Raw genomic sequence first — 15197 nt, 5'->3', positions numbered from 1 at the left:
CTTTCTTTTCCATTGTGGTGCTCTTAGTTGACATGTGCTGGAGATCACACAACTTGTTCTGATACCAGGACTCTCAAATGTCAGTACCAGCAAGGTCCCACTTAAATGCAGGTACAACACTAACTGAGATATCCCCAAACTCCCAGGCAAGATAACTTTTTTTTTGTTTTTGGAAAGGAATACCCAGTGTTGTTCAGCTGCTACTAGTTCTGACAGTGGGGAGAGACTATGCCATGTCAAGGACCAAACCTATGGCTCATACATAAAAAGCATGCACTCCAGACCAGACCTTCGCGCTATTTCCCTGGCCCAAGACTGGATCATTCTTAAGAAGGCATAGGGTAGAATGAAGTTAGAGTCTTGAGAAAGTGGGAAATACAGAAAAAAAATTGCTCTTTAGTGCTCACTAAGAACTGAATAAGTAAGCTAAGAGTAATGATGGTTTAGATGAGGTTCAAAAATGCTGGTCAAACCATCCTCATGCTCTGGATTTACATGCAACTCTGTCCAGTCCTGAGAAAGAGAAGACCATCCTGAGGTAAATGTTGAGGTGTTTAATTAAAGTTAGAACATGATAGAAGCTGGTCCTAAAGCAGCATACTCCAAAATGTAGGCAGTGAGACTGAATTAAACATATGAAATGTAGACCAGAGCAATAGTACAGCAAGAATGGTGCTTGTCTTGCCATTTTGACCTGGGTTTGATCTTCAGCACTCTATATGGTCCCCTGAGCCCTGCCAGAAGAGATCCGTGAGTGCAAAATGCTGAGTGTGGCCACCCCAAATAAATAAACATATAGAAATTAGTTTTATTATAGGCCCACACCTACAGAACTCAGGGCGTACCTTTGACTCTACACTCAGCAATCACTCCCAGCGGGCTCAGGGGACCATAAGGGGTGTCATGGATCGAACCCAGGTCCGCTGTATGCGGGTCCCCTACCTGCTGTACTATCTCTCCAGCCCAAACACATGGAATTTAAATGGGCCAAAGTAAGAGAGGAAGCTGGGTCAGTTATGACAGAGAGAGCAGCCTCATACTTGGAGTTAGTGATGGAAGAGGTGATGGAAAAGAAAGTTATAGTATAAGAGGAATAAAGAATAAGAGGGAGAATGCAGATGAGCTCACCAGCAGTGTCTAGGTAGTGGTACTGGGAAATGAGTACCACTGGGAAGTTCAGTTTATTTGCTTCTAATGGGGGAAATTCTAAGTATCAGTTGGGTCCTGGATGTTTAGGAAAGAATAGAGATCACCTCAAAGAATTAAAAAGGGAGATTCAGGGGCATTAAAGCTAGTTTTATGTCCCAATATTACTACTTAAACTACTTCGAAGAGACCCCTTAGAAACCAACCAACAATATAACAGGGAACCTGTAGACTCAGAAGGTCAGTAGACTGGAAGGTGATTTCAGAGTGGAACCCTAGGGACCATGAAAATGGTACAGCAGGTAGGGCACTTGCCTTGTATGAGGCTGACCCAAATTCAATCCCTGCCACTCAATATGTTCCCCTGAGCACAGAGCCCTGAGTGATCCCTGAGCACACAGACAGGAGTAAGCTCTGAGTACCATCAGGTGTGATCAGAAAACAAAAACAGGGTGCCTAAAAGCATGCGCCCACCTGCTCATGAATACTTTCCCCCAAAACTTCTACCTCCCAAGGCTTGGGGGGAGGAAATCGCCCAAAGTTCCATACTTCCTTCCAGTTCTATAACCCTACTGTAAGCACTAAAATGGTTCTAGACTTTATGAGAATGATCTCAATCCCAGTACGCAATCATGGCCTCAACATCCTAATGCTTGATCTAAAAGATCTGGTGACCGATTTATCATTTATCTAGGGCAAGAGCTAGAGAAAGGAGAGAGACCAGTGTAGAGCCAGCTTTGGGTGTCAATTCCTGTCACCACCCCAAGCTCTGTACAAACCTGATTTACTCCTCAGTGCCAGAATGTATAGTCATGGACACAAGTGCTCCTCCCTCTCAGTCTGATCTATCCACTTTCCCTTTCATCATGCATAGTCAAACTGTTAAATATGCTTTCAGAAAACACCATGCAGGAGATCTAGTTCCTCTTCCAAATACCATCATCAGCTTAGGTCCTGACTCCCTGAGGCTCCTCAATGTCCCCCACCCATGAGAGGAGTCTTCTATCATTCTTTCTCATGGCTAAATTTCCATTCCATTTAATGGCTAAAATTCAACAGTATCATTAATCCTGGCATTCAGGGTTGCTGGGATTTTTCCCTAGTTCAGTAATCTCATGAGTGGAAACCAAGAAATGAGTTTGAGTGTTACATATATGTCATATCCTTGATATCTACATGATGGAGAAAAACTCTAAGGATGAAAGCTGAACTAACTCACTCAAAAGGAGAATAATATAAATGTCAGAAATTAAGTGCCAGTGGGACATGAACTCAACTAATGCCTGCCATAGACACATTTAAAAAATGTCGTTCTTAAATATTATCAGTGCATCTGTGAAACTATGCAGAGGAAGTTACAAATAGTTGAGATATTGCTGTCAACCTTTCCAGAAGATGATACGAGGATAATTTATATTTGAGATTAACACTTAAATGTCAACCAGTCACAATCTTGGCAACCAGTCCCTACACTGGAAAGTCTGTCTCTTGGGTTTTGCCTATAGAACCCCCTTTCAAGCTGCTTGCAGTGGGAATTCTATCACACAAGATTGCCTTAAGTTATAGGCTGCTGGCCTCAGCCTTGGCCCCTAAAATATGTTATTGTCTCTAAAAGTTCTGGAATTTTCGTTTAGACCCTGGTGCTAAATCACCTGGTGCTCCAATTCCTGATTCTGGTTTTTACCATAAAATCAGGCCAATTCTGAGATTATCCCAGCTTCCCTACCTCTCCATTTGAGTGCTCTAGTCTGACTAAAGAAACACATGCAATACAAGGACATGGGAGTAAAGTGCACAAGAAAGGGAACTAGGGAAGATTTCCCGGATACCCTATAAATCAAGAAACAAGGCCATGGCCCCAGGAATGGGAAAGAAATCAAGAAAAAAACTAGGAGTGACTTCTACCGAATTTATCTAAAATCGTTTCTGAGAGATGGAGTCACATGTGATATTCTTGCCCACCCACCCACACACACCTAATCCTCAGGGCTTGGGTCTTTGTTCCAGAACCTGGAGGAGGAAGCAGTCAAATCACCTCTAAGGTTCCCTCACCTGTGCTTTAGACTCACCCCCTTTTTCTTGCATCTAGGCTTCCAGGGTTACGATTTAATTGCCCGAGGGGTAGAACAAGTGCTGTCCTGGTTGGTGGCTGACCACCTGCAACTGTTATCCTCAGTTCGAGACACCAACGCCAAAGAGGAGACAGCTGCGGGTGGCTGGGGCCCACCTCTACTGCAAAGATGCCGTAGCTGACGTCGATACTTGTCACCAGTGAGCAGGTACAGCACAGGATCCAGGCAGCTATTGGCACTGGCCAAGGGGCGAGTCACCTTGTATACCACATTGACAATATTTAATGTCCGGCAGTCAGCTTTCAACAGCCTTGACACATAATAAATGGTGCGGGTGATATGGAAAGGTACAAAGCAGACAGCAAAGACAGTCAGGACCACAGCGATGGTGCGGAGAGAACGAAGACGGGAAGAAGACTGAGTGGCCCCTGGCAAGGGCTGACACAGGCGCTGGGCCATGAGCCCATAACAGATAAGAATCACCAAGCAGGGCACTCCAAAGAGCAGCCCCATAATAGCTGAGCTAAAGTGTACATAGTGGTCAAACTCCTCAGGTCGAGTGGTGTCATGGCACAGAATGGTGTCCCCTTTGGTGCTGGTTGTTACAAAAAAGAGGTTGGGTATGAGACAGCCAGCTACTACCAACCAAACTCCCAGGCAGACAAGGCATGCCACATGTGGGCGGCCCCAGCGCAGTGCCCTCAGTGGATGGCAGATGCCCAGGTAGCGGTGCACACTGATGCAGGTGAGGAAAAGAACACTGCTGTAGAGGTTCCAATAGAACAGAAAGCGAATAAACTTGCAGAGTCCAGTGCCAAAAGGCCAGTGATTGTGGGCTGCATAATAATAAATGAGGGTTGGCAATGACAGCACATATAGTGTGTCTGATAAGGCCAAATGGAACATGTAGGTAGCAGTTGCATCCCAGGGTCGGAGACGAAAAAGGAAGAGCCAGAGGGTTGGGGCATTGAGGACTAGGCCCAGCACAAACACAATCGCATAGCTCACAGGCAGCAAAATGTACTTGAAATCCTCGTTAAACCAACAGTCCAGTTCCACGTCATTGTTGCCAGGTTCTGGGGTGGAAGCTATGGTTGTGGACACCAAGGACTTTGCACTGGTCATGGTCCCCCTAGAAGTCGAAAGTACACAAGTGAGAGGGGTTGTATTTCTTTCAGTTCCCTGGCCCTAACTTGGTGCAGAAAAAGTAAAAGTGGAGAATGGAAGGGAAATGGCTGAAGTACTAAGGTATTACGAGAGCTGAGAAACTTACATCTGGGTACAACCCAGGCTAGCCAAGCCCCTAGCCAAAACTCCCTTCCTTGAGCCCAAAAAGGGGGATTCAGCAGACAGTGCTGGAATTCAGGAGGGCTGAATGCTTGGGGATGGTTTCATTCTGCAGCTGATTTTGCTCTTTAGAGTCTGGCTAGCTATTAAGAGAGTATAAGACTACCTACCAGCAGTATCTAATGTGATAAGATCCCCATATCCAAATTGTCTCCTAGAATGTCATGTCAGCTGTATCTCTGTGTAGAAAGCATCTCCGTGCGTGGTGCCTTCATCACTCCTCTCACAGGTCCCTGTGACACCATGCTCCTGTTACCTCTGATTCCTGCCCCCAGCCTGTTCCAACCCAGGAATCCCATCACCACCCTTACACAAGGAACTTGGCATGTCTCCTACCTGGTCCCCTTGAAGCTGAGCCCAGCTGCCTCTGTCACGCTTCTCCCTGGCAGACGGAGAGCATATCCAGGGAGGCGGAGTTACAGGTGGAGTTTGCTCCTCCTCCTAACTCATCCAGTCCCAGAAGATTGTCAGAGCTAGATTATCTAGTCCAACCCATTCACTATACAGATTGGGAAACAGGAGCCCAACAAGATTACTATTTAACAGCTATTGCCTGATTGTAGGACTGAGTACACAAGGAAAGGTTCAAGTTTGTAGATGAAGAACCAGTACACTAAAGACAATGAAAACTGCAGGGAGATCATAAAATCTACAATGAACAAAATATTGAAAAATAAATCTTAACACTCATAGGATAGTGCAAAATAACATACTGAGTTAAAAAATCTAAACTACTAATATAAATTGTACCCTTATATACATAAAATTATAACAAATGCTTATATATAAAGGAATTTACATAAAGAAACTATTCTGGGTTGGAGTGATAGCACAACAGGTAAGATGCTTTCCTTGCATGTGACTAACCTAGGTTGATCTCTGACACCGTATATGGTACACTGAGCACCATCAGGAGTGACCCCTGAGCACATATCCATGAGTAAGTCCTGAGCACAGCTAGGTGTGGCCCAATCCCCTCCTCAAAATGAACTTTTCGAGATAGGAGATGGAGGAGGAAGATGTGGAGGAGGAGAAAGGAGAAGTAGACAAAGGAGAAGGAGGAAGAGAAAGAGAAGGAGAAAAAGGAGTTGGAGGAGGAGGAGGAGGAGGAGGAGGAGAAAATGAAGGAGGAGGAGGAGGAAGAATAATCAATATTTGAATATAGTAGGTAGGTCACTTGTCTTGCACATAGCCGACATAGCCAACCCAGGTTCTATCCCCACATCTTTCCTTGAGCACTACCGGGAGTGATCCCTGCTCACATGGCCAGGAGTAAGCCCTGAGCACTACAAGGCATGGCCCCATAACCTAAAATGAAATAAAACCATATATATAAATTAAATAAAACCATATATTAAATAAAACCAATATATTTAGGCCAGAGAAATAGAATAAAGTTGAAGGCACTTACCTTGCATTCAGCCCACATGGTTCAGTCTCTGGCATGGAATACTGTCTCCTGAATGCTGCCAAGGTGATCCTTGAGCACAGAGACAGGTTAAGCCCTCAGAAACACTGAGTGTGGCCCTCAAAAAGAATTTGAACCCAGGTAGGCTTGCTTTTTAATCCAGCTTTAGCATCATATACTTTATTGCGTCCCAAAGTCACTGATCACAATTCAGGAAAGGATAAACGAATACTATTGACAACCTATGTGCTTAGTTCAATTTTTGGCACAGGTAGTTTACTGGTAGTGAAAATAAACAGATAAAACTCCCAATCTAATGTAATTTACATACTAGTAGAAAGGGAAGATAACAAAATCCACAAATCAAACGTGGTCACTGAAGGAAAGAGAAATAGAGAAAGAAAAACAATGGGGAAAAGGAAGGGTTGATATTTTAATTTTTAGGGTGACTTTTATTGCCTTTGGACTAAATAGCACTGTAGCACTGTCGTCCCATTGTTCATCGATTTGCTCGAGTGGGCACCAATAACCTCTCCATTGCGAGACTTGTTGTTACTGTTTTTGGCATATCGAATATGCCAGGCTCTGCTGTGCGGACAGTATATTCTCCGTAGCTTGCTGGGCAATCCAAGAGGGATAGAGGAAGCGAACCCAGGTCAGCCACGTGCAAGGCAAACACCCTACCCGCTGTTTTATCGCTCCAGTCAGTGGAATAAATAGCAATTCATTTCGAGGAAGGGGAAATGCAGAAATGAATTAAGATAGTTTTAGTGGGACCAAATCATGGAGGTCTTTTGAAATCATTGTGAAGATTCTGGCTTTTCTTTTAGTGAAATATAAGCGATCAAGAATTTACAAGAGAGGGGCTGGAGCGATAGCACAGCGGGTAGGGCGTTTGCCTTGCACGCGGCCGACCCGGGTTCTAATCCCAGCATCCCATATGGTCCCCTGAGCACTGCCAGGGGTAATTCCTGAGTGAAGAGCCAGGAGTAACCCCTGTGCATCGCCGGGTGTGACCCAAAAACCAAAAAAAAAAAAGAAAAAAAAAGAATTTACAAGAGAGGGGCTGGAGTGATAGCACAGCGGGTAGGGTGTTTGCCTTGCACGTGGCCGACTTGGGTTTGATTCCCAGCATCCCATATGGTCCCTTGAGCACCGCCAGGAGTAATTCCTGAGTGCATGAACCAGGAGTAACCCCTGTGCAACGCCGGGTGTGCCCCAAAAAGAAAAAAAAAGAAGAATTTACAAGAGAATGTCATGATCTGAATTACATTTTATAGAAAGCCTTGACTAGGTCTATTTGAGCAAATATTGAAGAGCTGGGGGAATATGAAGAGGTCCAGTTCAGAAGCTATTATCTACAAAGGTTATGGGGGCTTGGACCAAGGTGATGGAGGTCCTAAGAAGTGATCGGACTCAGACTAGATTTTGAAAGTAGAGGCAACATTTGCTTATGAGAATTAAACTAGAGAGAGGAGCTAAGAATGATCCTGAGCAAGTGGAAGAATGGAGCCATTGTTGACAGCAGCTCATTTAGTCTATAATTTTCAAGATAATTTTACAAGACTTAGAGGTACATAACATATGTGTGTCTAAGAAGTGTGTCACAACTCCATTCCAGGTCACTAGCTGCCTTGTGTTGGGCCATGAGCCACATGCATAGCCTGAATGTGACAGCAGCTCTATCCTTTTACCCATCGGTGGCAGCAGGCTGAGTCTTGGGCTGGGCCGATAGCACCACCTACTCACCAAATGACAGTCACACAGTCCAACCATTGTGACATAGCTGAGCAGGGCCAATAGCTCTCACACTGCAACTGCACATAACCAGCAGGGAGGTACAGCTGAGGGGACTTTGCTCCTAAACAACATGAGATATCAACCCCACAAAACCAATCTTTCAAGATCAGAAGAGGTTGTAGAGTTGCCTAATACATAGAGGCAAACAGAGGATCAGGCAAAATGGGGAGACAGAATAAGTCACAAATGAAAGGGAAAAACAAAGTGCACCCAAATGACCTTTAAGAAATGAAGGTAAGTTCCAGCCGCTGCTAGGTAAAGGAAAAAACAGTATCTGTATTGCAAAACATAATACCCAAAAGGAGAGAGAGTGAGAGAGAGAGAGAAGAAAAGTGCCTGCCATAGCTGTCATAGAGACAGGCTTGAGGGAGAAAGACAGGAGGGAAACTTTGGACATTGGTGGTGGGAAATGTACAATGGTGGAGGGATGGATGTTGGAACACTGTATGACTAAAACCCGACCATGAACAACTTTGTAACCCTGTATCTCCTGATGATTCAATTTAAGAAATGAAAAAAGAAATGAAGGTAAGCAAACCACTAGGTGAAGAGTTTAAAGTACTGGTTATACATAATATGAGACTAACACCCAAGGACAGTAGCGACAAGGGCCCGGAAGATTGCTCCATGGTTGTAAGCCTGCTCTGTGAGCTGGAGAGAAGGCAGCTGGGACACAGAAGGGGTCACTAAGCCAATGATGGTTGGAGGGATCACTTGGGATGGGGAATGTGTGCTGAAAGTAGATAAAGGACCAAACATGATGACTTCTCAGTATCTGTGGTATAAACCATAATGTCTAAAAGTAGAGAGAGAGTAAGAGGGAAATAATCTACCATAGAGGCAGGGGAGGGGTGGGATGAGTTGGGGAGGGATACTGGGAACAAAAAAAAACAACCAAAGTACTGGTTATGAAGAAACTCATTAAACTTGAAGGAAGAACTAATGAGCTTGAAAATGTAAGGAATACCCAAATAGAAGTTATGCGGCTAAGGAATGAAACTATAGAACTAAAATATAATCAGAGGCCTTACAGCAAAATTAGTGAGCCAAGAGTACAGTGAGTTGAAAGTGAGCTGGAAGACAAAGGAATAGATCTGACCCAGAGGGAGCATCAGAATGAAAAAAGAGTAAAGGTAGCTTAAGGGGCCTCTGAAATGCCACAGAAATAATATTCACAATATAGGGGTTCCATACAAGAGCAAATAACAAAAAGATTTTATTAGGAAATAGTAGCCAAAACTTTCCCCAATATGGGGAAGGAAACAGACATACAGGTACAGGAAACCCAGAAAGTTCCAAATACAAGAGACCCAAATATATCCACATCAAAACATATTATAATTAAAAGGGCGGAAGCTAAAGACAAAAGATATGAAAAGAAGACAAACCAGTTTGTCATATACTACAAACACCCGTAAATCTATCATAAGATCTTTTAACAGAAATGTTAAAGGTCATAAGAGAGTGACAAGACATTCTCCAGGTGTTTAGGGGAAAAAAATTTCTAACCAAGAATTCTATGCCTGAGAATGTTATTGTTCAGAATTGGAAGAAAGATTAGTAGTTTCCAAGACAAACAAAAGCTAAAGTAATTGATCACTACTAAACTTTCTTTGCTTGAATATTAAAGAAACTTTTCTAATCTAAAAAGAAATATTAAATACTAAAGAAAACATACATAAGAAAAATTACTGGGAAAGATAATAAATACATAGTAAAGAGAATAAATCTATATTCTATATTATCTATATTTTCCCCTGTTGTTCATCGATTTGTTCGAGCGGGCACCAGTAACATCTCTCATTGAGAGACTTATTGTTACTGTTTTTGGCATATCCAATATGCACGGGTAGCTTGCCAGACTCTGCCGTGCGGGCTCGATACTCTTGGTAGCTTGCCGGGCTCACCAAGAGGGGCGGAGGAATCGAACATGGGTTGGCCTTGTGAAAGGCAAAAGCCCAACCGCTGTGCTATCGCTTCAGCCCAAGAGAGAATAAATAATAGCATAAATATCAAAATATAAAATTAATAAAATTAAAGTCACAGGAATGGAAGTATTCATGTTGAAAAATGTAAACTGAATCAACCAAGAAGCAAAAACGTATTTTTGAAAACTTAAAATGTAACTAGCAATGTCCAATAGAACATATACACATGCTACATCTTATGTTAACCACAAAGCAAAAACTTATGGTAAAGAAACAAGTGAACAAATGAAACAAAACTAAAACAAACTCTTAGATTTTGACAATAGAAGGCCATTACCAGAAGAGAAAGGACATTGGTTATGGGCAAATTGGGTAAATAAGATCATGGTAGTGGATACAAACTACACTTTTTGTGGACCAGAGAGACTGTCCAGCAGGTAGGGCATTTGCTCTGCATGCAGCTGACCTGGGTTCAATCCTCAGAACCCTATATGATTCCCCAAGCCCACCAGAAGTGATCCCTGAGTGCAGAGCCAGGAGTAACTCCTGAACACTGCTGGTATGGCCTACCAAAATAATCCAAACTAGACTTTTGCATGTATTAGCTGTGTGACCCTGAATCTCTCTTTCTAATTTAGTATCCTCACTAGTAAAATGGGGACAGTAAAACAAATCTTTAAGCCTTTCTTGAATATTTTAATCTCCCAATTTTCTTTATTGCAAATACACGTAGCGTAAAATATACCATTTTAATAATCTTTAAGTATACAGTTCAGTGGAACAAAATACATCATAATACACCATCATAACCATTGTCCATATTCATTGTTCTTCTTGTTTAACTATTTAAAGATTGTTTTTGGCAGCTCTTGGTAGTGGTCAGGGGACCCCGTTGTGCTGGGGATGGAAGATAAGATTCCAGCATGCAAAGCATGTGCTCTAGCTATCTCCCTGACCCACATTTCAATCATTCTTTTAAATCTGAGTTTCTACATAGTTTCTTAGGTAGAATTTTTGAATTACAGATGTGAAAATACTCTATAAACCATAAAATGATGCAAATTTTTATTTTGTATTATTAGCTCCCGAGGATGAAGTTGGCCTCATCCGAGGAGAAGACATGATTTGAATAAAAATCTGCTCCCAAGAGAATAGATTGGTTGTAGACCCAAAGGAATTCTTCAGTGTCTACTGCAGTTCAGTGAAGAACTCAGGCTTGGGCCGGAGCGATAGTACAGTGGTTGGGCGTTTGTCTTGCACGCGGCAGACCCGGGTTTGATGTCCAGCATCCCATATGGTCCCTCAAGCACCGCCAGGAATAATTTCTGACTACAAAGCCAGGAGCACCGCTGGGTGTGACGTCAAAAGCCAAAAAGTCAAAATAAAAAGTCAAGCTTAAGTCTGTGTGCAGCTTCTACAGCCTGAAGTTGACTGAGCCTGGCTGCTCCGGGGTTAGGCCCTGGCTACCGCTGTACCTGCCGCTGTTACCAATACTGCCACCCAGCGGTTGCTTCAGGAAAAGACCGGGTGCCATACGAAGAGTTGGATGATGGCCCTCATTCTCCACTCTGGTCCTCTTGTTCCTCTCTGAATGTCCCTTCTGACTGCTTCCTGGATCCTTTTTGAGCTTAGTTCCCTCAGCACACACACAATCTCTCCCCCTCTCTCTTTCATGATTTAATTAAGAGGCTAGGTAAAAATCAATGTTACATCAGTATAAACATTTTTAGGGAGTCATGATCAATTCTAATGACCAAATTTTTCTCACATTGTACACACACTCATACTAAATGCTTTCTTCTAAGATTATGGTACGATCTAAAGACCATAATGGACGATTCTCAAAAAAATTAGATATTGAGCTCCCATTTGACCCAGCAATACCACTGCTGGGAATATATCCCAGAGAAGCTAAAAAGTATAGTCGAAATGACATCTGGACTTATATGTTCAGTGCAGCACTGTTTACAATAGCCAGAATCTGGAAAAAACCCGAGTGCCCTAGAACAGATGACTGGTTGAAGAAACTTTGGTACATCTATACAATGGAATACTATGCAGCTGTTAGAAAAAAAGGAGGTCATGAAATTTGTGTATAAGTGGATCGGCATGGAAAGTATCATGCTAAGTGCAATGAGTCAGAAAGAGAAAGACAGAAATAGAAAGATTGCACTCATCTGTGGAATATAGAATAACAGAGTAGGAGACTAACACCCAAGAATAGAAGTATAGTAGAAATAAGTACCAGGAGGTTGACTCCATGGCTTGGAAGCTGGCCTCACATTCTGGGGAGAGGGCAACTCAGAGAAAGGATCACCAAGTATAATGCGGTCGGAGGCCATGCGGGGGAAGGGTGATGCGGGCTGAATGTGGTCTAGAGACTGAACACAGTGGCCACTCAACACCTCTATTGCGAACCACAAGACCTAATGAGAGAGAGAACAAAAGGAAATGCCCTGCCACAGTGGCAGGATGGGGTGGGGGGGAGACGGGATTGGGGAGGGTAGGAGGGATGTTGGGTGTACCTGTGGTGGAGAATGGACAATGGTGAAGGGATGGGTTCTCAAACTTTGTATGGGGGTAACATGAGCATGAAAATGTATAAATCTGTAATTGTACCCTCATAGTGATTCACTAATTAAAAATAAATAAATTTAAAAAAATAAAGACCGGGGCTGGAGCGATAGCACAGCGGGTAGGGCATTTGCCTTGCACGCGGCCGACCCGGGTTCTAATCCCAGCATCCCATATGGTCCCCTGAGCACCGCCAGGAGTAATTACTGAGTGCAGAGCCAGGAGTAACTCCTGTGCATCGCCGGGTGTGACCCAAAAAACCAAAAAAAAAAAAAAGACCATCTAGAATTATACTCATTTGTGTGGTTTTTTTCCTTCTAATTCTTCCACACCCACTCACATCCAGAGTTTCTTGGGAAAAAGCACCTAGTTTTACATATCTTTCCCAAGTCATCACAAATAAAGCTATAATATATTTCCCAGGTATTTTTCCAATTTATATGTGCTGTTGTCCAAAAAATGACTCTGAGTAAAAAAATAACAATTGATAAAATGAAAAAAAATTCTGGGTTAAAAATAGGCGACTTGAACATAGACACATTCAATAAATGTTTATTGAGTGAATGGGTGGCTTAGTTATACTTTGTTGAATGGTCATCACATGTATAATATAAATCTTGTATATATTGTTTGCTGTAGCACATATCCACTTGGGTACCTCACTGACATCCAGAATTTAGTTTATCTGGACCTTGCTGTTCCACAATCCCAGGTGAGGCCTGCTTCCAACTAATATCATTGGACTTATTCCAGAACAGGAGGAAGAGCCCCTCTTTACTCGGTGGGTCTAGCAGCCTCCACTCCCGACATGTGCCATATTAAAGGCCCACATAACAGCTCATTTCTGATCTTCTGCTTTCTGCTCCAGCATCCCAGAGAGAGCAGACAAGACAGCATCTCCAGCTTAATCCCTCAGCATCTGCCAGGGGTTAACTAAAAAGACTCACCCCTTGCACGGCAAGAACTCTAGAAAACCAATGGAAAAACATGTGGAAGTGCACCAAGTTCAATGAGAGAAAATGATATCACTGAAGACATAAACAACACCAGCAAATTCTCAGTCTTTAATGATGCTATGATAAAGAATTTCAATGAATTTAAAGAAACAATAGCACAAGTAGTCAGCAAAGCACAAGAAAGTGTGAGTCAAAATGAAGAAAAGACAGAAGTGACCAAAATGAGGAACACAGTAGGGTGGTATAGAATTCATCCATACATCTATCATTGTACATTTGGGCATTTACCATATCCTGGCTATATGTTAAGTGCTACAATAAACATAGGTGTGCATGTATCTTTTCTAATTAATGTTGTTGTGTTTTGGTGGTAGATATCAAATAGTAGAACCATTGGTATTGCAGTGTTTCTATTCTTAATTTTTGAGGAATACACTATGAGGTAGAGTGACTTTGTACATTGTAGCCATCTTTTTATTGCAATCATATTGTACAAATATAATAATAAAAACCATTTATTTCCCCTGACATTGATAAATGATTTATTGGTAACATAATTGCCAGTAGCCTTACATTTCTCTGTTTCTTCAATATTTTCCAGTCCTCCTTCTCTTGACCTGTTAAGGCTAATGTTTATAAACTCTGATGATGGTTTCTGAATTAGGGAGGAAAGAAGGAGTGGGAGGAGACAATGGGAGGGAAGGAAAGGAATTTTATACATTCACAGTAACAAATTAGTATTTCGTTTATAGTAAATGTTCTATATATGATTGGAATTTTTTTCATACACAGATATTTTATAAAATCTTACTTATTTACACAGACACTTAAGCAATATCCACAATATAATACCTTCTAACATAAATCAAGATTCCTTTTCTCAGCATAAAACACATTTTCACACTTTTATAGACTTATTCATATATTCCCCTTAAATCTTTTTTAAATTCTATTTACTGTTGTTAAATTTTACATTTACAGGATTTATTTGATTTACATAAAATTAAACATTTATTAGCACACAATAATATTAATTGTTAAATTTATACACTTGTAAACAATAGTTTCAACAAATCAAAGAGATCCAAATTAGAAAAGAACTCAAATGATCACTATTTGCAGATGACATGATAATGTACATAGAGGACCCTAAATTGTCCACAAAAAAGCTCCTAGAAACAAACCAATACAACAAAGTGGCCAGCTGCACAGTCAATACACAAAAATCAGTTGCATTATTACATATAAAAATGAATCCTAGGAGAAAGTGGTCAGAAATATTTTGCATTTAAAATAGTGTCCAACCCTTCTACACTGCTGGTGGGATGCTTCTCAAAAAATTAGAAATTGAGCTCCCATTAGACCCAGCAATACCACTTCTGGGAATATATCCCGGAGAAGCAAAAAAAGTATAGTCGAAATGACATCTGCACTTATATGTTCATCTTAGCACTGTTTACAATAGCTAGAATCTGGAAAAAACCTGAGTGCCAGAGAACAGATGACTGGTTAAAGAAACTTTGGTACATCTATACAATGGAATACTATGCAGCTGTTAGAAAAGATGAAGTCATGAACTTCGCATGCAAGTGGATCAACATGGAAAGTACCATGCTAAGTGAAATGAGTCAGAAAGAAAGAGACAGACATAGAAAGATTGTGCTCATCTATGGAATATAAAGTAACAGAATAGGAAATTAACACCCAAGAATAGTAGAAATAAGTACCAGGAAGTTTGCTCCATGGCTTGGAAGCTGGCCTCACATGTTGGGGGAAAAGGCAGTTCAGATAGAGAAAGGAATACCAAGTAAAATGTGGTTGGAGGACCTCCTCGGGAAGGGAGATGCGTGCTGAAAGTAGACTATAGATTGAACACGATGGCCATTCAATACCCCTACTGTAAACCACAACACCTAAAAGGAGAGAGAGAACAAAAAGGAATGCCCTGCCACAGATGCGGGGTGGG

At 41.9% G+C, this 15197-nt stretch overlaps 1 protein-coding gene across 1 annotated transcript; it reads right to left on the bottom strand.

Annotated features, from left to right (window-relative positions):
* Nucleotides 1–3245: 3245 nt before the first annotated feature.
* Nucleotides 3246–4343, bottom strand: P2RY4 (pyrimidinergic receptor P2Y4). The gene has a single exon (XM_004615775.2). It carries the CDS (start codon nt 4341–4343, stop codon nt 3246–3248), a length of 1098 nt encoding a protein of 365 aa, XP_004615832.2.
* Between the last annotated feature and the right edge of the window lie 10854 nt (nt 4344–15197).

Source organism: Sorex araneus, chromosome X (assembly GCF_027595985.1).
Source record: "Sorex araneus isolate mSorAra2 chromosome X, mSorAra2.pri, whole genome shotgun sequence".
NCBI lineage: Eukaryota > Metazoa > Chordata > Mammalia > Eulipotyphla > Soricidae > Sorex > Sorex araneus.
Note: the sequence above shows the minus strand (reverse complement) of the source record. Positions and strands in the feature narration are given on the sequence as shown.